General features: G+C 40.1%; 1 protein-coding gene across 1 annotated transcript; it reads left to right on the forward strand.

The window, feature by feature from the left end:
• mRpS26 (mitochondrial ribosomal protein S26) lies at positions 1-21943 on the forward strand. Its single transcript, XM_076198280.1, has 5 exons — positions 1-281; positions 8274-8411; positions 8628-8774; positions 12853-12967; positions 21677-21943. Exons 1-5 carry the CDS (start codon positions 178-180, stop codon positions 21800-21802), a joined length of 630 nt encoding a protein of 209 aa, XP_076054395.1. The 5' UTR covers positions 1-177; the 3' UTR covers positions 21803-21943.
• Positions 21944-22646: the final 703 nt, after the last annotated feature.

The raw sequence follows: 22646 nt of genomic DNA on the forward strand, positions 1-22646 counted from the left end.
CGAGACGAGTTGCATGTACTCGATTGTAAACAAACACCCGAGAACAGTATGACCGGTATGGTCACCAAGGAAATCATAAGGATTTGTTTACATAAATATTGCACGATAAATTAGGTCTTAATTATTATTGGTGAAAAGTGAGTTGTGTGGTTATATTGGTACTGAACTGAACTCAAGATGCAGAGTATTGTAAAGCCTGCCCTATTTCCGAAATCCTTCTGCTACAATTGGCATCCCCCTAGAGACTTAAAACTTGAATATTTTGGAGCACAAATCGTAAGGTAAGCTATATTAATATTTAGACCAAGGGTTTCCATTTCATGATTGTTGTGCAGTGTATAGGGAAGTCAGTCAGGGGAGTAAACCTTGGGCTTGGATTAATCCTCTGTACCGAGGGGCATTTTTTTTTCTTGAAGTTCTGTCAGGATACCAAAGTGCCTCTTGCTTTTCACTTTTGCCATACATGGCTTTCTAATGTTTATAAACCTTGCTGACATGTATAAAATCTATTGGTACTTTTCTTATGTATAATTGATGAAGTAAGTCAAATTCTTACTTTCTGTTGGTGTAAATAAAACATTCACAAGGGCTGATGAAAGGTTTTTATCCTTTAGTTTTGCCTAACTAAGGGTTGTAGTAAGTACATAAATACTTAAGAGTAATGGTCCCAATTTTATTACTAAAAACCTCTTGCTTAGTCCATAAAGCTAGGTAGGTCAAACACCACTAGAGGCGCCACCGTCGATGACGAGCACAATAGCGCGTCATTTTATGCGCACGCCATTCAAACGGCCAAATTTACATACCGCGGGAAATTTAATTAATAAAAATGTTGTGCGAGTGTATTTACTACGATCGTAGTAAATTTTAAACGTTCACATCATCAGTTACATGTCGGTCAATAAAAACATAAGATAAACATGGCAGCCTGCATTCAGCAGTAAATAAAAAATTGGTATATGTTTCAACGTAAAAAATGAGCTAACAAATTTAGGGTTGTGGCAACTGACCATAATAAAGAAAAACTACTAGTATCGCGGATTATTCTAATACCAAAATAAAGGCAGCGTGTTACGGTAGAGCTGAGAAATCGGTGGTTTTAATTAGTTGTTTTTTTTTCTATCGGGTCGGATTATCGGATAACAACATCAACATCCATCCCGCCATCGTATGGTGGTATGGATCAAACTTCACTCTATTAAGTTTCTTACTATTATGTTATTAGTGTAATAGACTTATAGTTGAATTATTTGAGCTATTTTCTTTAAAATGTGTGATTTTCATGTAATTTGATCAAAGAGAAGTTACGTTTTTATCCTCCGTAATATTACGGACCACAGCTACGATTCGTCATGCCCGCTATCTATGATCACTGGTGGTATGGATCAAACTACACTATTAAGTTTGTTACTATTGTGTTATTAGTGTAATAGCTTGCATATAGTTGAATTATTCAAACTATTTTCTTTAAAATGTGTGATTTTCATGTAATTTGACGGTATTCGTAGCTGTGGTGGGTAATTTTGCAGAGGATAAAAACGTAATTCTATGATCAAGTTACATGGAAATCACACATCTTAAAGAAAATAGGTCAAATAATGCAACCATATGCTAAATTTTTATATAAAATTGTGCCTGTCAGTAAAATCCGTCATTGTTTATGTTCGATCGACGATAAGTCAGACCGCACGTTTCGGCCCGATGTCCGGGGACAAAATAGGCCCGATTTAATTCCATTCAAAATGCAATATCTCGAGAACTAGGACAGCTAGATGGATAATTCAAATTGCATTATACTCATAGCGACTTTTTGCATCCCATGAGAACTACTTCAGCTCAAATATCAGGAATTCCATTTTCATGTTGACACGAATGATGGTGAACACTATATTTGTATATGAATATGTGGATCTATGTAATTTTGTTACAACACTTCCAGCTTTATTAAAGCTGGAAGTGTTGTAACAAAATTACATAGATCCACATATTCATATACAAATATAGTGTTCACCATCATTCGTGTCCTGAATTTTCACTTCTGACGTAAAACCAGTTCTTGATTTTGCATCTTTTGTTTGGAATACAAGCTTTACTAGAGACCAAGCATAACTACAGTCAGTTTGATGGGGCAAGACAAAGTAAATCATAAATACCGGAATATCATATTTCCCATTCTTTGTCATACTATCACAATTGGACATTTTCTTGATGGCAGGTTGCTAAGAGCAGACCTCATCCAGTGTTACAAAATATTCCATAGCATCTATACAACCACATGACTTGGCAACAGATTGAGACACCAGGGGTCACAAATATGAAATATTTGTGGCCCACGCTCACACAAAAGTTCATACAAGGTCCTTCTCATGCTGAATTATCCCCACTTGGAACTTTTTACCACCTTGCATCGTTGAAGCCCCCTCTCTTACAAAACTCGAAACACTATTTACAAATACTCTCCATGACACATTTGTTATTCCCTGAGCCAAACTCAAACTAAATTAGACCTATAACCCAACATATCAGAATTATGATATAACACAAAGCTGAGAACTCACATCTACATACATACATACATACATACATATACCAAAGGCTTTTTCCCCCTATACAGGGGGTAGCCAAAAAGAAAAAGGCATAGAAACCACTCCCACCCATTTAATTTCCTATGTATTCCACTCCCCTCCACCCTCCCCCCTCCCTCTTATCTTGGCACCTCCTGGATGACAGGTCATCCCTGCATCCTGTCCACTGCCCTGGGTCAGAAGCAGTGACGCAAGACGCAGCACATCCACAGCAAAGCCGTTTCATAGATTCGGCAACCCCCCCCCCCCTCTCTGTCCTCTAATGCAGAAAAGGAGAAGATGGAGAGAAATCCCTTGGGGCTGCGTCAAATTTTTTCTCGTACGTACTTCCTCACCCCCCCATCCCCCACCCACTCCCCCTCATGCATCACAGCATCATCTATACACAACCCCTCTCCATTCACCCCTATCTTCTGTCCTCTTCCAACCTTCCTCCACAGACATTACTCTCTTTTGTAATGCCCTTTCACCCCATCCATCCATCTCATCCTAGGATGCCCCCTCATATTCACTCCTTCCACCTCTGCCTTCCACACTTCTTTTACTAATCTTTCTTCACTCATTCTTTCCATGTGTCCAAACCATCCTAATACTCTTTCATCAACCCTATCTCCCAGTTCCCTTTCCACCCTGTTCTCCTCCTCACCTCCTCATTTCTCACTCTATCCAGCCTAGTAACCCCTATCATACTTCTCAGACATTTCATCTCAAACACATTCAAACTCCTTCTCTCTTCCTCTCTCATGTTCCATGTTTGTGCCCTGTACATTGCTGTTGGCACAATCACTCCTTCATATAACCTCCTCTTATCATCCATTCCCAGATGTCTATTTCTCATTACACTTTTTAATCCACCAAGGCATTTACTTGCTTCTCTCAATCTACATTCTACCTCCACCCCCACTCCTCCTTTTCCTGCCACATTCACACCCAAGTATCTAAAACTATCCACTTCCTCCAGTCTTTCACCCTTAATGCTCACTTCCAGCCTCCAGTCACTCTCTCCCCTTGTACATCTCATCACCTTACTTTTACCCACATTTATCTTCAGCTTCCTTCTTTCACACACCTTCTCAAACTTTGTCACTAACTTCCTCAATCCCTCCTATCACATCTACCAGCCCCAAATCAAGCTACCATAAATGTAACCCTAATACATGGCAGGTATGTCAAATTCCAAGCTGGGTTGCTAATCCAATACCAACTGTGTCACTGATTGGTAGCCCTGCCAGGTGAGTTTACATTCAAATTAAACTGATTTGAACATTTGGTGATAACTTATCAGTATAATATTGTGGGATTAATTACACCTATTGGTGCTTATTTGTGCTTGACTTCAAGTCTTTTTTCAGTTTTAATATTTCATGTTAATATGTTTAATTTAATTTTCTTTTATTGCACTGTAGTCAAATTTACTACTGAATTTGGAAATTCATTCCAAGGGTTGACCACTCTGAGAAAAGAGGAACTTCCTAGCATTTTTGTTGCTTTTTTTTTTTTTTTTTTTATTAGTTGTGCATACCTACATGATATAACATTAGAAAATTAGATATTAGATTTGTAAATTAAAATACATGAACATAGTATGTGATTTTTTTAGCAGAAATAAATGACAAAAAACCTTGCTATAAGCTCATCTACTAACTAATGAAGCCACTAGGATATGTTACGGATACCATGCTGTCATCTGTCCAGTCCAGTCACTGTCAGTGAGACAATGGGTTTCGTGTTGTGGACTGGGTATTCTCCAACTCCAGGTGATGTTAATAAGCACTGTTACAAAAACAATAGGGCTCCCTTGAACTGTATGAGCGAACATGGGGTTCTGCAGTAATCTGTTAATTGCTTGAGGTACAATAATAATCAGGCCATCAGCATCTGTAACGACAATGACGACCTGGATGATCTTTAGAATTTGAGGTACCGAATTACTAAATATAGGTTAGGTTACATAGGTTAGGTTGGGTAGGTTAAGTTGAAATTTATCATCCTTTCATTTCTTCGACCTCTGCATCTATCAAAATAAACATGGCGTATCATTCAACCATCGCGACTTCATTCCTTAGTAAATTGGTTTTAGCAACATTTTTGTTATTGATCTCCACCAAGAAAATTGCATATTATGTTGATGTATTATAATTCACAAAATTAATGATTAATATTCTATTGTTATATTGCATAGGTGTGCACAACTAAAAATCTACTCTACATTTTCCAAACCCTTTATGATTTTAAACGTTTTTTTTTATCTCCTCTCTCCTTTCTTCCAATGTTGTTGAGTTTAGTTTTTGTAATGTATCTCCATAGGATAAGTTTCTCAAATTGTACATTTACCATTGCAGCTATAGCCTTCCTTAGGGAAAAAAAAAAAAAAATGGGCCTAACATAGAACCTTGCAGTACCACCCAACTTTTTGTCTTAATCCATTTTGATTGAACACCATTTGCTGATACATTTTGTTTTTGGTTTGTTAAGATAATTCTCAGTCCAACCCATAAAGATCCAAGAACATTAAAAGCTTCACTTCTATCATACTTTCCCATCCAATCTTGTAGTCTCCAATAAGTTTGTCAGACATGATCTTTCCTTAATAAAACCATGCATTTAGTTATTTAGGTGGTACATAACTTCATTTTCACTATTTTTTCCACTATAACTAAGTGAGATGTTAATGATATAGGGCTGTAATTGCCTGCATTTTTCTTATCACCGGTTTTGTGTATTGCTGTTACTATAGTGATCCCCCAGTATTTGCAAGGGTTGGAACCCAAGACCTCTCTTAAATAGCAAAAAATCACAGATAATGGATGTGCTCTGTAAAATGCCTTAGAATACCCATTTTGATAGTACAAGCCTTGTTTTAACCTCTTCGATACAATGACGCCTATGTAGGCATCATGAGGTGCAAGTGGGTACACGAGGATGCTGGCATCGGTGTCTTGATTATTTTGTAGTTGTAGCTGAGTGACCCTCAAATTCTGTGAACTGGCTTGATCATGCTTTCTGTGTTTGTTATTACTCAGAGTGAAAGAGAATGAGTAATACAGCAGTGACTTTGTATTTTATAACATGAGTAGTGTGATGCATTGTACATTAGGTGCTTTTCCAGTTTTTCTTTGATAATGCCCATTAGTATTTTGTAAGATGTGTCTAGTAAGGCTATTGGTCTGAAGTCCTTGATTTGTGGGGTTTGTGTTTTTGGGATGAGCTTTGTTTTTGAGGTCTTCCAGTTTTGAGGTACTCTGTTTTGTCTGATTATTGAGTTGTAGGCCGCAACGAGTTTTGTTGTGGCTTCTGTGTCTTTTATTATTTCTTTAAACATTTCAATGCTTAAGCCGTTTGGACCTGCTGCTTTACCATTTTTCATTTTTCTTATTTGTTTAGTTAGCACTTCTGCTGTGATGTCCCCTGAGCTCATAGGTTTGGTACTTGGTTCTGTGATGTTGAAGGCATAGTCATAGTGCTCTCTTAGAATTTCTGGGATGTTGACTGTATAATGTATGTCTGTGGGTATGTTACCTTTTTCTGTTTCCTTTTGGTGTTGTTTTTTGTAATTGGATTCAAATTCCGGGCTCCAGATGTCTTCAATGGGGTTTGCATGTCATTGGTATATGCCTTTCCAGAAAATTATAATATTCTCTCCTAGTTCTTGTTTATATCATATACTGCTGTGTCACTTGTGGTTTTGTTTGTGCCATATGACCTTAAGCTGTTTATGTGTTTCCATAGCTTTTTCATGTCTTTTTCCTTTTTAATTTTGTCTATTTTTTCGTATAGTGACTTGCATCAGAATGTAAACAACACGAGTGACGTCACAGCCGATAGAGCCTTACAAGAACAGCTGAAGATCGGCGAAGGAAAAGTTCATCTGCTACCGATATTTTGATAGGCCTTTTTATCACATTGCGTAATAATTAGGATTTATTTTTGCATTATTTTATCAAAAAGTGACTAAGCCATACATCTAGCAAATATTCACCACCTCTTTGAAAACCTTCTCAGTTGACCTTTAAACAAAGGAATAGTGTTAAGGCCAAAATTAATGATGATGATATGGTTTAACCTCACAAACTCCCCCCTATTAGGAGGCTAGGACGATACCCCTCATACAGAGGACTTTATAATGTGGAATTTAATGAACCATGCCTTTGGTTCAACTTCACCAGTGGCAGGGTTCGAACCACCATCCATTGACCTTCGACATAAGTAACGATATCCTAACCCACTTGTCCAGCAAGCTTCCAAATTAATGATAGACAATGTTAAGATACACCCGAGCTATTAAGAACTATATATGGTACCAACATGAGGTCTCTTCTGTTAAGCCATTTTGTTATGATTTTCAGGTAGATTGCTTCAGTCTTGCCTTTACTTAGATTTGCTTCTTCCACTAGTCACACCAACCCTCACCCCACCACCCCTCTTCTGTGTCACACCAGATGGTGTATTTGTCATTCTCCAACTGATTTTTTGGGATTTTGGTTGCTAATGAGCACAAGCTATTAGGCTCATTAAATAAATATTTCTCTTCAGTAGTTCTGTGGAATTCAAACTATGGTAGGATTATAAAGAAGTGGTGTAGAGATGGTATTCTGGATTTTGTAATTTATTTACATTGTTCAGAATTGGCTTATACTTATGTATTATGTTGAGCTTATCCTGTACATCGCTGGGCAAATGTTGTATATACTCCCCCCCCCCTTTCCCCAGCGTCGGAGCCAAATTAATTTTTTTTTTTATTCTTAAATCAATTCAAAATTATGTAAAACCAACAAATCTTGCTTATTTTGATTCACCTTAGCCTAGAAGCAGAGAAACTGGGTCGATTTTATCGAGATGTGCATGCAAAAGTTTGATAGAATATCCATAAACTTTCTTTCGCTCCTCATGTGGGTTGAATGAAAATGTCTGTTGTATTTTTTCAAGGAAGCTTCGTTAGAATCTCAGAGAGTGAAGGAATTTGACATTTATGATGTTTCAAGTTAATGTACAGGCACCCATAATTGTCTGACACTTACAGAAAATATTTTTATAAATAGTTTTTGTGGATTTTTTTTTTTTGCAAATATTTATCACTTTGTCATGTGGTAAATGGATTTTTTTTTTTTTTTTTTTTTTTTTTATAATTTCATGGAGGATAGGTGATTGTGGTGTTTCTTATTGTTTTGAGAAATGTTTTAGTAAGCATCCATTACACCATTATTGCCCGGCCACATTTTGTATTACGCATTTATTACAAATATTGGCAGTGTGAAATTGCTAGTTCTATAATCTGAATATGTACTAAGTAGCACCTGCCAAACAGTTGAAGTACAACTTCACCTCCTCATACTTCGTTTCATACACCAGAATTGCTTAAATTACATCCTAAAGGCTGATTTTATACACCAAGTTTCCCCTGAAAAATTGCTGCCTGTGTTGCCAGTTTTGTCAATAAATAAAAAAGTTTGGGTGCCTTTTATAACCAATGAATAGGGCTACTTGGTCATTACCACAGATTTGACCCTCAACGTAATGCTTATTTTTGGAGAAAAAAAAATTAAACTGCAGCATACAATGTATGCCACTGACGCTCATCCATAAAACAATTGCAGCATATGATGTATGCCACTGACGCTGTAGGGGTTAATGTGTAAAGTGAATTTTACATGTTATACTTCTCAGTTTAATACAAATTCTACATTTCAGATGGAGGAAACCAAGGTGGCTTCCTACAGCTCCCAGCAAAATGTTTAGAGTACCCAAAAGATGTGTAATTCCAAAGGAGGAAGTTGTAGAGATCCAAAGAATCTACAATAACTATAGGACTAATATGAGAAGCATCAGGTAAATCTATTTGTTAAATATTGTATTCAGGATTGTTCTTTGTAGTGTTTAGAGTTCAAAAGCCCTTGGGCCAAGAAAAGGATTAAAACATTGCATTGTATTCCTGTGAGCCAGGGCTACTTCAAGGCATTTGAAGGTTATGAATATTTCTTACTGTTAGAATAATTTAACATTCTAATGGTAAAATATAAATGATTAGTAATAATGGCATTGCAGAAGTTACCTGAAAGAACAAAATATGTTGACAAGTGCCACATCACAGTTAGCAGCACAACATGCTCAAGAGGAGGAAGATGAACACCAATGCCTCATGTTATTCAACTTGGAGGAAAATAAGAGAGTTCAGAAACTAAGGGAAGCTAGGTAAGCAGAATCTGGAGTGTTATTTCACTGTTATGGAATATAAGTGATGGTTGTTATGATGTATTTTGTTAATCCATAGATAACAATGTGATTGGTACAGAAAGATAGTAGTATGAAATCTTTGTGCATCCCTTACAAGGGAAGTAGCCAAAGTCAAAAGGCATAAATCCACTCCCACCCATTTCATCCCCACACACTCCACTCCCATTTACCACCCCTTCCTCCCTCTTTTCTTGGCTTGGATGATGGGTCATCCCTGCATCTTGCCCATTGCCTTGGGTCAGAAGCAATGTAGCAAGACACAGCACATCCACAGTAAGGCCACTTCATTGAATTGGTGACCCCCCTCTTCATCCTCTCATGCAGAAAAAAAAATGGGGAGAAATCCCTTTGGACTGCATCAAAATATCATTCACACATAACCACTCCCTAACCTCCCCCCATCCCCCACCCTCTTCCTTCCATGCATCACAGCATCATCCATACACAACCATTCTTACACCATCCATCATTCCCCCACATCCATCCATCTCATCCTTGGTTCCCCCCTCATGTTCTCTCCATCTACCTCTGCCTTCCACACACTTCCTTTAATAATCTTTCTTCACCCATTCTCTCCATGTGTCCAAACCATCCCAATACTCTTTCATCCACCCTATCTCCCAACTCCTTTTCCACTCCCGCTGTCCTCCTCACCTTGTTTCTCACTCTATCCAGCCTAACCCCTACCATATTTCTCAGACATTTCTTCTCAAGCACATTTAAACTCTTCTTGACATCTGTGTTATTTTGATATTAGCTTGGGTATTGGCGGCATGTTATTGTGGCAAAGAAGTATGCAGTTGATACTTTAGGGTCTATATGGGGTGCCCCTACGGACCAGAGCCACACATCTGTGATAGAGGAAGACTGTTCATAGAGAAATGATGACACTTATATTATACTGCAACTGTCCCTCTGTTATACTGTCCCCCAACCCCTTGTTACTCTTGTACCATTTCTCTGAATATTCATTTCCTTTTTTTGCCTACCCTGTGATAGGGGAAAAGAATGCTGCCACCAAGTCTTCCCACTTGAGCCATACAAGGCGACAAAAAATGGGATGGGAGATAGGACTAAGAATCCTACTACCTATAGCCCCACAGGGGACATTCCTCAAAAAAAGTAAAGGCATAAGAGGGTCTAGGAGTTTTCCAACCAGTACCCGAAGGTTTGGGTCTTTTAATGTGCATGGATGTGGTGCAGATGAGAGTAAAAGGGTAGAGATAGGTAGTATGTTTGTGAGAAGAAAGATGGATGTGTTGGCATTGAGTGAAACTTAAGATGAAAGCAAGGGGCAAGTGTGAGTTTGGGAGTGTAGTTGGGAGGTTCTCAGGAGTGAAGAGAGGATGAGGGAGAGAAGGGGTGGCTATACTAGTAAGTGAAGAGGTAGGTAAGTGTGTAGTGGAGTGGAAGGAGGTTTCTTCAAGGTTAATGTGGATGAAGATGAAGCTGGGAAGGAAGATGTGAGTTTTTGTAAGTGCATATCAGTCCTGGTAGTGAAAAGAGTGTAGAGGAAAGGGAGACTTTTTGGATGGATTTAGATGAGTACATAGAGGGATTAGGGAGAAATGTCAATGTAGTTGTATTGAGAGACCTTGATACTAGGGTAGGAAATGAACCAATAGACGGAGTGTTTGGGAAGTATGGAGTTCCAGGAAAAAATCGTAGTGAAGAGTTGATGGTGGAGATGTGTCTAGAGAGTTGATGATAACAAATACAGTGTTTAGGAAGAAAGTCAAGCATAAGTACACATTGGAGAGGGTGGTGGATGGAATGGTGGCAGATAGAGTGCTAATGGACTATATAGTGGTAACTAGGAGTATAGTAGGAAGAGTTAAGGATGTACATGTTCTTAGTGGAGAAAATGGGGGAATATCAGATAATTTTTTGGTGAAAGGTAAGTTGAGAGTGGAGAATAGGTGGAGAAAGAGGAAAAGGGCAGAAGGTAGGGGAGTACTTAGAGTGAACTGCTTAAATGAGAAAGAAAAGGAGAATGAGTATAAGAAGAAGCTGAGAGAGGAGTGGGAGGGAGTGAAGGATAGAGTAGAACTAGGAGTGGAGGAGGAATGGGGATGGTTCAAGGAGGGAGTCATAAGGTGTGCAAAGATGGTGTGTGGAACAAGGAGGATGGGAGGAAATAGAAGGAAAGGTAGTGAGTGGTGGGATAAGGAAGCAAAGAAGGGTGTAGAAGAGAAGAAACAGGCGTTCATAGATTGGATACAAATTAGGACGAGGGAATCATATGAGAGGTACAAAGTAAAGAAAAGAGAAGTAAAGCACAAGGTAAAGGAGGCAGATGTGAAATGGGGTAAGAGTGTGACAGAAAATTTTGAAAGTAATAAAAAAATATTTTGGAAAGAAATTAAAAGAGGAAGAGGAGGCGAATCAAATAGAGAAGAAAAGGTAAAAGGTGTAAATGGTGAGATGATCATGGATGAGAAGGCAGTGAGAGGAAGGTGGGCAAAGTATTTTAGGGAGTTGCTAACTGTGAAGGAGGATAGGGAGGGAAAGGTAGCTGCAGTGGGAAGTGCTAAGAAAATGACAGTGATGAGTGAAGAAAATGGAGGAGAAATAAGGAAAGATGAAGTGAAGGTAGCTGTTAAGGTGATGAAAGCAGGTAAGGCACCCAGGTTGGATGGATGCCATGCAGAATGTCTGAAAAAAGGTGTAGTGATGGTGGACAGGTTGGTGAGGTTATTTGGTGTTTGTTTAAGAGAGGGTAGAGTGCTGCAGGACTGCCTGTATAGTTCCACTTTACAAGGGAAAGGGGACAAGTGTGAGCATAGTAGTTTCAGAGGGATCAGCTTGTTAAGTGTAGTTGGGAAGGCTTATGGGAGGGTCTTGATTGAGCGTATTAGGAGAGGAACTGAGTAATTGGTGAGGAACAATTTGGGTGTAGGACAGGTAGAGGTTGTGTAGATCAGATTTTTGTGGTAAGACATATATGTGAAGCTAAAGGAAAAGGTAAGGATATTTTTGGGGGCTTTTATGGATCTGGAAAAGGCTTATGACAGGGTAGAGCGGACGGCACTGTGGGAGGTACTGCAGATACACTATATGGGATAGGAGGAAAGCTGGTAAGAGCAGTCAAGAGTTTTTAATGAGAGTAGAGCTTGTGTTAGGATTAGAAATGAAGAGAGTGAGTGGTTTGAGGTAAAGGTGGGACTTCACCAGGGATGTGTTATGTTGCCCTGGCTGTTCAATTCATACATGGATGGGGTGTTGCGAGAGGTGAATGCAAAGGTAGTGGATCAGGGATTGGAGATGGTTAAAGAAAGTGGAGAAAAGTGGGAGATAAGCCAGTTGTTATTTGCTGATGACACTATGCTTGTAGCAGGATCAGAGGAGGGATTGAGGAAGTTAGTGACAGTTTGGGAAGGTGTGCAAAAAAAGGAAGTTGAAGATAAATGTGGGTAAAAGTAAGGTGATGAGATGTACAAGGGGAGAAGGTGGCTGCAGGCTGTAAGTGAGTATTGAGAGAGAGACTGGAGGAAGTGGATAGTTTTAAATACTTGGGTGCAAATGTGGCAGGAAAGGGAGGAGTGTAATGAGGAATAGCCATTTGGGAATGGATGCTAAGAGGAGATCGTATGAAGGAGTGATTGTGATGAAAGAGTATTAGGATGGTTTGGACACAGAAAAAATGAATGAAGAAAGATTAGTAAAAGAGGTGTGGAAGGCAGAGGTGGGGGTGAGTGTGTGAACATGTTGATAAATTGAGATCTTGAGGCTAGTTCAGATAATGAGTGTCATCCCCCCAGGGCTGTATATCCTGATTGGGGATTGACCTGTTGAAAATGGGCAGCTCAGCTGCCCATCTTGCTGGACCACTACATGTATGTAGTCATAATTGCTCTCCCCCAAGCTATGGTAAACTATAGACCATAACAACAAACTAACTTTGTATTTTAGTTTTCATTATTTAACCAAATTTTCTTCTCAGATTTTAATTTTAAGTTCCATTTTATTGTGAATGTTAAGGTTACAGTATGGTTATCAATGAAAACAATATTTACAAGTTTGTATCTTCCTGCAGGCAACAGAAGGAACTTGAGGAAGATCTTGAGAGAGTTGCACGCTCATTAGTTAAACTGGAGTTGAAGGAAAAGCATGATATAGAAGCAGCTCAGTCACATATTGAAAAGACACAGGTAGGTTATAATAATCACCAAGAAAGATTTTTGCAGTTTATGTACCCCTATCTCTTGTTGAAAAAAATATCTGTCTTCTAACAATACAAAGGGGTACCTAAAAGTAACCGGAATAGTTTTATGGGACAAACCTGTAATGGTTCAGGCCTCCACCACTAGGTGCTGCACAAGATAACCATTAAGTATCAATTTGCTCACTGGGGTCATTGTAAGAAGAAGCATGACCCATCTATTTTTACGATGGATGAAAGGAAGGAGCAGCGTGCTGCTGTGATTTGGGGGGGGGGGGGGTCTAGGGAAAATGGCAACCAAAACAGTTATCATGCTTCATACAGCTTACAAAGATGCTGCCATGAGCAAAACAAGTTTATGAGTAATTTGCATGGAAGACCAATCTTGTTTGGGGCGACTGTCAGCCTCCTAAATGGATGAAAACATCACGAAAATTCATGAACTGATCTTGGAGGACTGTTGTTGAACAATTAATTATCTAGTTGATTTGACTGGTATGTCCTGGAGCTCCTAACAGTGAATTTCGACTGAGGAATTGTGGATGAAAAGAGTTGCAGTGAAATTGGTGCCTTGCTTGCTCACGGATCATCAAAAGCAGTCATGAATGAATGTGTGCCAAGAACTGAAAGAAGAGTTGGAAGTCGATCCAGACCTTTTTTCAAAGGTTATCACTAGTGATGGAAGTTGATACTATGGCTATGACCCAGTAATGAATGGAAGACTTCCAGACTGGGAGAAAAATGAGGGTAGTAATTAGAGCCAAATACTCGAAATGGGAAGAAATGATAAGTGGTGTTCCACAAGGGCCGGTGCTGGCTCCAATCATGGTTGCCATATACATAAATGACATGGATGAAGGGGTTGAATGCTATATGAATTTCTTCGCAGATGACACAAAAATATTGAAAGTAAAAACAGAAGAGGACTGTGATTCATTACAGTCAGACCTGGAAAAAATCTGGAAATCGACTCAAAAGTCACATTGATTAGACCAAAGCTGAAATACAGTGACACTATGGAGTAGGGACACCCAGTACTACATACATACATATACCAAGGCTTTTTCCCCCTTACAAGGGAGGTAGCCAAAAAGGAAAAGACATAAAATCATTCCCACCCATTCCATCCCTAAATACACTCCACACCCCTCCACCCTCCCTCTTATCTTAGCACCTCCTGGATGATGGGTCATCCCTGCACCTTGTCCACTGCCCTGGGTCAGAAGCAGTGTCGCAAGACACAGCACATCCACAGCAAGGCCGCTTCATTAAATTGGCGACCCCCCCTCTCCGTCCCCCCATGCATAAAAGGAGAAGACGGGGAGAAATCCCTTCGGGCTGCGTCAAATTTTGCTCACACATACTACCTCACCCACCATCCCCCTGCCCATTCCACCTCATACATCACAACATCATCCATATACAACCATTCTCCATTCACCCCTGTCTTCTGTCCTCTCCCGTCCTTCCTCAACAGACATTCCCCTCTTCCCCAAAGCCCCCTTCACCCCATCCATCCACCTCATCCTAGGACGTCCCTTCACGTTCACTCTCTCCACATCTGCCTTCCATACCTCTTTTACTAGTCTTTCTTCACTCATTCTTTCCATGTGTCCAAACCATCCCAATACTCTTTCATCAACCCTATCTCCCAACTCCCTTTCCACCCCCGTTCTTCTCCTCACCTCATTTCTCACTCTAGCCTAGTAACTCCCATCATACTTCTCAGACACCTCATCTCAAACACATTCAAACTCCTCTCTTCCTCTCTTATGTTCCATGTTTCTGCCCCATACAGTGCTGTTGGCACAATCACTCCTTCATACAGTCTCCTCTTAGTATCCATTCCCAAATGTCTATTCCTCATTACACTCTTTAATCCACCAAGGCATTTACTCGCTTCTCTCAATCTACATTCTACCTCCACCTTCACTCCACCTTTTCCTGCCACATTTGCACCCAAGTATCTAAAACTATCCACTTCCTCCAGTCGCTCTCCCTTAATGCTCACTTCCAGTCTACTGCCACTTTCACCCCTTGTACATCTCATCACCTTACTTTTACCCACATTTATCTTTAGCTTTCTTCTATCACATACTCTCCCAAACTCTGTCACCAACTTCCTCAATCCCTCCTCCGATCCTGCCTCAAGCGCAGTGTCATCAGCAAACAACAGCTGGCTCACCTCCCACTTTTCTCCATTTTCTTTAACCATCTCCAATCCCTGACCCACTACCCTTGCATTTACCTCTCGCACTACCCCATCCATGTATAAGTTGAACAGCCAGGGCGACATAACGCATCCTTGACGAAGTCCCACCTTTACCTCGAACCACTCACTCTCTCCATTTCTAATCCTGACACAAACTCTACTACTCTCATAAAAACTCTTGACAGCTCCTAGAAGCTTTCTTCCTATCCCATATATCTGCATAACCTCCCACAGTGCCTTTCTGTCTACCCTATCGTAAGCCTTTTCCAGATCCATAAAAGCCCAAAAAACATCCTTCCCCTTTCCTATAGCTTTCTCACATATTTGTCTTACCACAAAGATCTGATCTACACAACCTCTACCCGTCCTAAATCCACACTGTTCCTCACCAATTACTCCCTCTGTTCCTCTCCTAATCCTCTCAATCAAGATCCTCCCATAAGCCTTCCCAACTACACTTAACAAGCTAATCCCTCTGAAACTACTACATTCACACTTGTCCCCTTTTCCCTTGTAGAGTGGAACTATACAGGCACTCCTCCAGTCTTCCGGCACTCTACTCTCTCTCCAGCAAACATTGAATAACCTCACCAGCCAGTCCACCATCACTGTACCTCCTTTTTTTAGACATTCTGCATGGCATCCATCCAGACCAGGTGCCTTACCTGCTTTCATCATCTTAACAACTGCCTTCACTTCATCCTTCCTTATTTCTCCTCCATTTTCCTCACTCATCACTGTCATTTTCTTAGCATTTCCCACTGCAACTATCTTTCCCTCCCTATCCTCCTTCACATTTAGCAACTTCCTAAAATATTCTGCCCATCTTCCCCTTACTGCCTTCTCTTCCATTATCATCTCTCCATCTGCACCTTTTACCTTTTCTTCTCTACTTGATTCACCTCCTCTTCCTCTCTTAATTTCTTTCCAAAACATCTTTTTATTACTTTCAAAAATTTCTGTCATAATCTTACCCCACTTCACATCTGCTCTTCTCTTTGCCTCCTTTACCTTGTGCTTTACTTCTCTTTTATTTTCTCAGTACCTCTCATATGACTCCCTCGTCCTATTTTGTAACCAATCTGTGAAAGCTCGCTTCTTCTCTTCTACAACCTTCTTTGTTTCTTTATCCCACCATTCACTACCCTTCCTTCTATTTCCTCCTGTCCTTCTTGTTCCACAGACCATCCTTGCACACTTTGTGACTCCCTCCTTGAACCATCCCCATTCCTCCTCCACACCTACCTCTACTCTATCCTTCACTCCCTCCCACTCCTCCTTCAGCTTCTTCTTGTACTCCTTCTCCTTTTCCTTTTCATTTAAAGAGTTCACTCTAAGCACCTCCCTACCTTTTGTCCCTTTCCTCTTTCTCCATCTATCCTCCACTCTCAACTTACCTTTCACCAAAAAATGATCTGATATTCCCCCACCCTCTCCCCTTAGCACATGTACATCCTTAACTCTTCCTATCATAGTCCTATTTACCACTACATAATCCATCAACGCTCTATCTACCACCCTTCCATCCACCACCCTCTCCCATGTGTACTTATGCTTGACTTTCTTCCAAAACACTGTATTTGCTATCATCAACTCTCTTTCTAGACACATTTCCACCGTCAACTCTCCACTACGATTCTTTCCTGGAACTCCACATTTCCCAACCACTCCATCAATTGGACCATTTCCTACCCTAGCATTAAGGTCTCTCAGTACTATTACATTGACATTTCTCCCTAAATCCTCTATGCACTCATTTAAATCTATCCAAAAGGCCTCCCTTTCTTCTACACTCTTCTCACTGCCAGGCCCATATTCACTTACAAAGACCCACATCTCCGTTCCCAGTTTCACCTTCATCCACATTATACTTGAGGAAACCTCCTTCCACTCCACTACACGTTTACCTATCTCTTCACTTACTAGAATAGCCACCCCTTCCCTCCCTCACCCTCTCTTCACTCCTGATAACCTCCCACTTACACTCCCAAACTTACACTCACCCTTCCCTTTCAACTTAGTTTCACTCAAAGCCAACACATCCATCTTTCTTCTCACAAACATACTACCTATCTCTTCCCTTTTACTCTCATCTGTACCACATCCACGCACATTAAAAGACCCAAACCTTAGGGTGCTGGTCGGAAAACTCCCTGACCCTCTTATGCCTTTACTTTTTTGTTTAGGAATGTCCCCTGTGGGGCTACAAGGAGAAGGATGCCTAGTCCCACTCCCCGTCCCTTTCTTCTCGCCTGTTACGATCCAAGTGGAAATACTTGGTGGCAGTATTCTTTTCCCCCACCACAGGGAATTCCCCCACCACAGCAGAAAATGAATACTCAGAGAAATGGTACAGGACAGCAGCAAGGGGTTGGGGGACAGCATAACGGTGGGACAGTCGTAGTATAAAAGTGTCATCATTTCTCTATGAAGAGTTTTCCTCTATCATAGACAAAATGATGTGTGGCTCTGGTCCGTAGGGGCGCCCCATATAGTCCCTAAAGTATCAACTGCATGCTACTTTGCCACAATAACAAGCAGCCAATACCCCAGTACTAAAAAGAATATAAAGAAACTAGAAAGAATACAGAGAACAACAACAAAGTTGGCACCAGCTCTTTCCAAATTAACATACGTACAAAGATTATTGAAATTGGAACTACCAACACTGGAGAAGAGAAAGAGGTGATCTACTGATTATATTTAGAATCATGAAAGGAATGGAAATCCTTGATAGGAATGATTTACTAAAAAATGACAATGGAAAAACAAAAAGTCATGAAAAGAAATTCAAAAAAGGATAACTATAGAAAAGATTGGAAAAAGAATAGCTTCCCACACAGTGCTGGATATCTGGAATAACTTAGATAAAGAAACAGTATGTGCAAATACTATTCAAGATTTTAGGAAAAAACAATGCTGAAAGATACAAAAATGGGTCACCATGAGCATAGCTCCCTTCCCATGTAATACAACTAGGTAAATACAAGGTAGCTACATTGGAGTACTGGGATTTGCTGGCTAGGGCTATTCTTAAGAATGTATTTTGATTCTTTTCTAATTTTTCTGTCAAACTCCTACCCCATTTTACATCTGCTCTCCTCATTGTCTCCCTTACCATATATTTTGCTGCTTTCTTTCTGTACCTCTCGTATGGATTCTTAGTTCTATTTTACTACCAATCATCATAAGCTAACTTCTTGTCATACTTCCTCTTTTACCTCTTCATCCCTCCATTTGCAGCATTTTTTCTGTTCCCTCCCAGCCACCTCATTTCACATACCATTTTTGTGCACTTATTGACTTCCTTCATGGAACATATTCATTCTTCACTTTGTGTTTCCCCTTAGTGCCCACCACCTCCCACACTTCCCTCACTTTCTGGTATTCTTTCTCTTCATCCTTCTCATTTAATTTGTTTACTTGCAGAAATTCTCTCACCATTCTTCCTCCATTTTTTCTCCACTCTTAATTTCTCTTGTACCAGGTAATGATTAGATAATTCCCTTCTTTCTCCCTTGAAAACATTGACATTCAAAACTCATCCAATCCTTCCTATATAGCCCACCTAACTAAGCTCTCTTTCACCACACCACTTTTTTCCATATATACTTATGCTTCCCTCTCTTTATTAACACTGTGTTCGCCATCATCAGCTCCCTTTCTGAACCCATCTTTAGTATATTTTCTCCCAGAGTTTCTGTCTGACACCCCGAACATCCTTACTGCTGCATCTGTTGACGTATCTCCTCTAGCATTGAGATCCCCCCAGCACTACTACATTTATATTCCTCCCAAAGCTTTATTCATTCATTTAAATCAGTCCAAAAAGACTCTCTTCTTTTCACTTTTCTAACTACCAAGGTAGTATGCACTCAGAAGAGTCTGTGTTTCCCATCCCACTTTCACCTTTGACTACATATTCCTTGAAGACATTTCCTTGTTTCATTATTTACCATCAGTGCTACGGTTTCCTTCCCTTGCCCACTTTTCACTCCTGACACACTCCTACCACACATCCAGATTCAAAGTCGCCTCATCATTTAGATTCAGTGCTAACACATCCATTTTTCTTCGCACAAACATACCATTCTATTTCCTTTACTCATATCTGTACCACATCCATGCACTTATGCCTTGACATATCATTGGATGAAAATACATAGTGATGAATCCCTAGTTCCCTCACTCTGCCCCATTTACTTGTCTTTTATACTGTAACATAGATGAATGTTAAGTGACTGGTTTATAAAAGAAGGTGAGGAGCCTATGCAGGAGGCTTCTAGCTTTGATTGAAGCCATCACCTTTGCCCCATGTGTTTGGACTGTTAGTGTAACAATTTTGGGTTGCGATTACATAAGGTGGACTTAATGTGGGCGAGATAAACTCCAAGCTGGAGTTTCTACTATTTATTAAAAATAATCTGGGTTATTAACAACAAACTACATACGAGGTCTGTTAAAAAAAATACATGGACTGACGTCATAAAGCCGAATGTACTTTATTTAGAAGTTACAGATCTGGGTCCCCTTCAAAGTACTCTCCTCCCCAATGCACACACTTATCCCAACGGTGTTTCCACTTGTTGAAACAGTCCTGGTACATTTCTTTTGTAATGTTCTTCAGCTCCTTCGTCACATTTGTCTTAATCTTGGGAATTATCTCAACTCTTCCTTTCAAGGGTCTTTTGAGTTTGGGGAACAAGAAAAAATCACAAGGAGCAAGGTCAGGTGAATAGGAGGGGTGGGGAAGAACAGTGATTGAGTGTTTGGCCAAAAACTCACGAGTTCTGAGGGCTGAATGGGCTGGAGCGTTGTTATGATCGAAAAACCAGTCTCCACTCCTCCACATTTCTGGCCTTTTGCGACGGATGGCGTCCCTCATACGTTTCAGAACTTCAGTATAGTAAGTCTGGTTCACTGTGGAGCCTTTGGGGATGTACTCATGGTGAACAGCACCCTTAGCATCGAAGAAAACTGTCAGCATCACCTTGACCTTGAAACAAACTTGGCAAGCTTTTTAGGGTCTGGGGGATGTTTCACTCATCCACTGGGATGATTGGACCTTTGTTTCAATGTCAAAACCATAAACCCACGATTCATCACCTGTTATGATCCTGGACAACAAGTTTTCATCTTCTTCTGAATGATTAATTCCTGACAAACCTGGATACAATGGGCTTTTTGTTTGTCCTTCATCAGGCATGGCACAAATTTCGCAGCAACGCGGTGCATCTTCAGCAAATTCTCTGACAGTCAGATGTCGATTTGCCTGCACCAGGGTGTTGATTTTGTTGACGTGTGGGTCATCGGTTGACATGGAAGGATGTCCAGGACACTCATCATCTTCAATGGACTGTCGACAATCCTTAAAATGCTCATGCCACTTGAAACATGCTGTACACTTCATAGCAACATCACCTTAAGCCGTGTTAAGCATAGCAAAAGTTTCAGTCACAGATTTTCCAGATTTAACCCAAAATTTCACAGCAAGTCTTAGCTCCTTCACGTCATTCATTCTGAAATCCACCATATGAAAAAATTACACTTCACTAAAAACTGCTTAGCTAATACACAAATAAAGATATCTGCAATCCATGCAATTCAAACAGTCCGCTTATTTTTTTTAACAGACCTCGTATGAGCCCTTTGGGCAAAATACAGTAAATGCTGGGCCTTGACCTTGGGTACACCTGCGTCTGGCAGGCTCTTGACCTGGCCAGCTGTGGCGGTCTCAGTGACATAGGCGTCCGCTAATAAAGGGGGTTAGTGGGTTGCCGTATGTGACATGTGTTTCTAGGCGGTGTTAGTTCTATACATGAGGGTTAGTCGTATGGTTGGTGGGTGTGGTTAGACATGGTATTTATATGTTAGCTTATGGGTAATATAATTGGGGCAGGTATAATAAAGGGGGTTCAATGGGTTTCTCTGGTGACATTAGGCATCTTCGTGTAGTGATATCCTGTTGTCTTAGTCATTGCTTAGTTAGGTGCTGTGGTAAGATGCTTTGTTCTGGGAAAGCGAAGTCAGCAAGAGTGGGGTCCCGCTCAGGGGGAGTGCTCTGTTGCATGTGTGGATCATGTGAGTGGTAAGTGATAATTAGTAATGGTTACATATGGGCAAGTAACAATCACTGCTGAGAACCAGAGAGGAATGCAGGATTCGAACCCACAGCTAATCAAATGCAAGACCAGCATGCTTACAATTAAGCCACCAATATGGGGCTATTACAAAACAGTCTGTGCTGGATGTCACCATATAGTAATTAGCTCAATACAGTATGAAAAAGGGATTAGCTAATCATATATTGATGAGTCATTTTTCATATGTTTTTCTTTTTTGTTAGTGATATTATAGGATTAATTTACTGAATTATTTTATTTCCCAATGCTGTACCTATATTTAACAAATACTTCAGGCATATGGTAATTGGTTAAATTTTGTATTATGAAAGCATTATTAATGGTTTATATGTTTCATTTACAGGAGCTTGTAAGGTCACTCTTAACCCATGAAAATTTAGAAGAAGCAATTGAAAAAGCCTTGGAAAATCCTATTAACTATAACTTTGCATTAGACCAAGATGGAAATATACATGCATCATCCAACTAAACTAAACAGTGCTGCAAGAAACTGTCCAAAAAATTTGGCAGAATGTTGTTTATTTATTGTAAAGAAATGTACTGGAAATGTTCATAGTGAAAGGAAATGAAAATGTTTATAATCTTAGTAAATTCTTCTTTGTATTTGCAATGAATTTTCTTTATTCCCCAAATATTGTATAAATGAATTGTTGAGAAATGTGATAGATATTACAAAAAAAAAAAAAAAAAATGGCAGTGAGTGTTTGGATGAAAAAGGTAAGTTGGTGGTGACAGAAAAACTGCATTGTCCTCAACCCAAATAGTATGGTTGGGAACAGAGATGACCCTACATCCATGAGGTGCTAAGATGAGAGGAGGATTAAATGGGCTTTAATGTATATCAAATGGGTGAATGTTTTGACTTTACTGACTATATTATATAGTTCTGCATTGCCTCTAACCTGGCCACCCCATAATAAGGGTGAAAGGGCCTTTTGGTAAATTGTATGTACAGCCTTTTGGTATATTGTATGTACAGTCACTCAATGGAGAATGGTTGTATATGGAAAATGTTGTGATGCATGAGGTGGAATGGATGGGGGAATAGGGGGTGAGGTAGTGTGTGTGAGCAAAAATTTTGACGCAGCCCGAAGGGATTTCTCCCCGTCCTCTCCTTTATATGGGGGGTCGCTGACTTAATGAAGCGGCCTTGCTGTGGATGTGCTGTGTCCTGCGACACTGCTTCTGACCCAGGGCAGTGGACAGGGTGCAGGGATGACCCGTCATCTAGGAGGTGCTAAGATGGGAGGGAGGGTGGAGGGGTGTGGAGTGTTTTTGGGTATGGAATGGGTGGGAATGATTTTATGCCTTGT

This window comes from Oratosquilla oratoria, chromosome 1 (genome assembly GCF_046742065.1).
Source record: "Oratosquilla oratoria isolate Oo_2021 chromosome 1, ASM4674206v1, whole genome shotgun sequence".
NCBI classification, from domain to species: Eukaryota; Metazoa; Arthropoda; class Malacostraca; order Stomatopoda; family Squillidae; genus Oratosquilla; species Oratosquilla oratoria.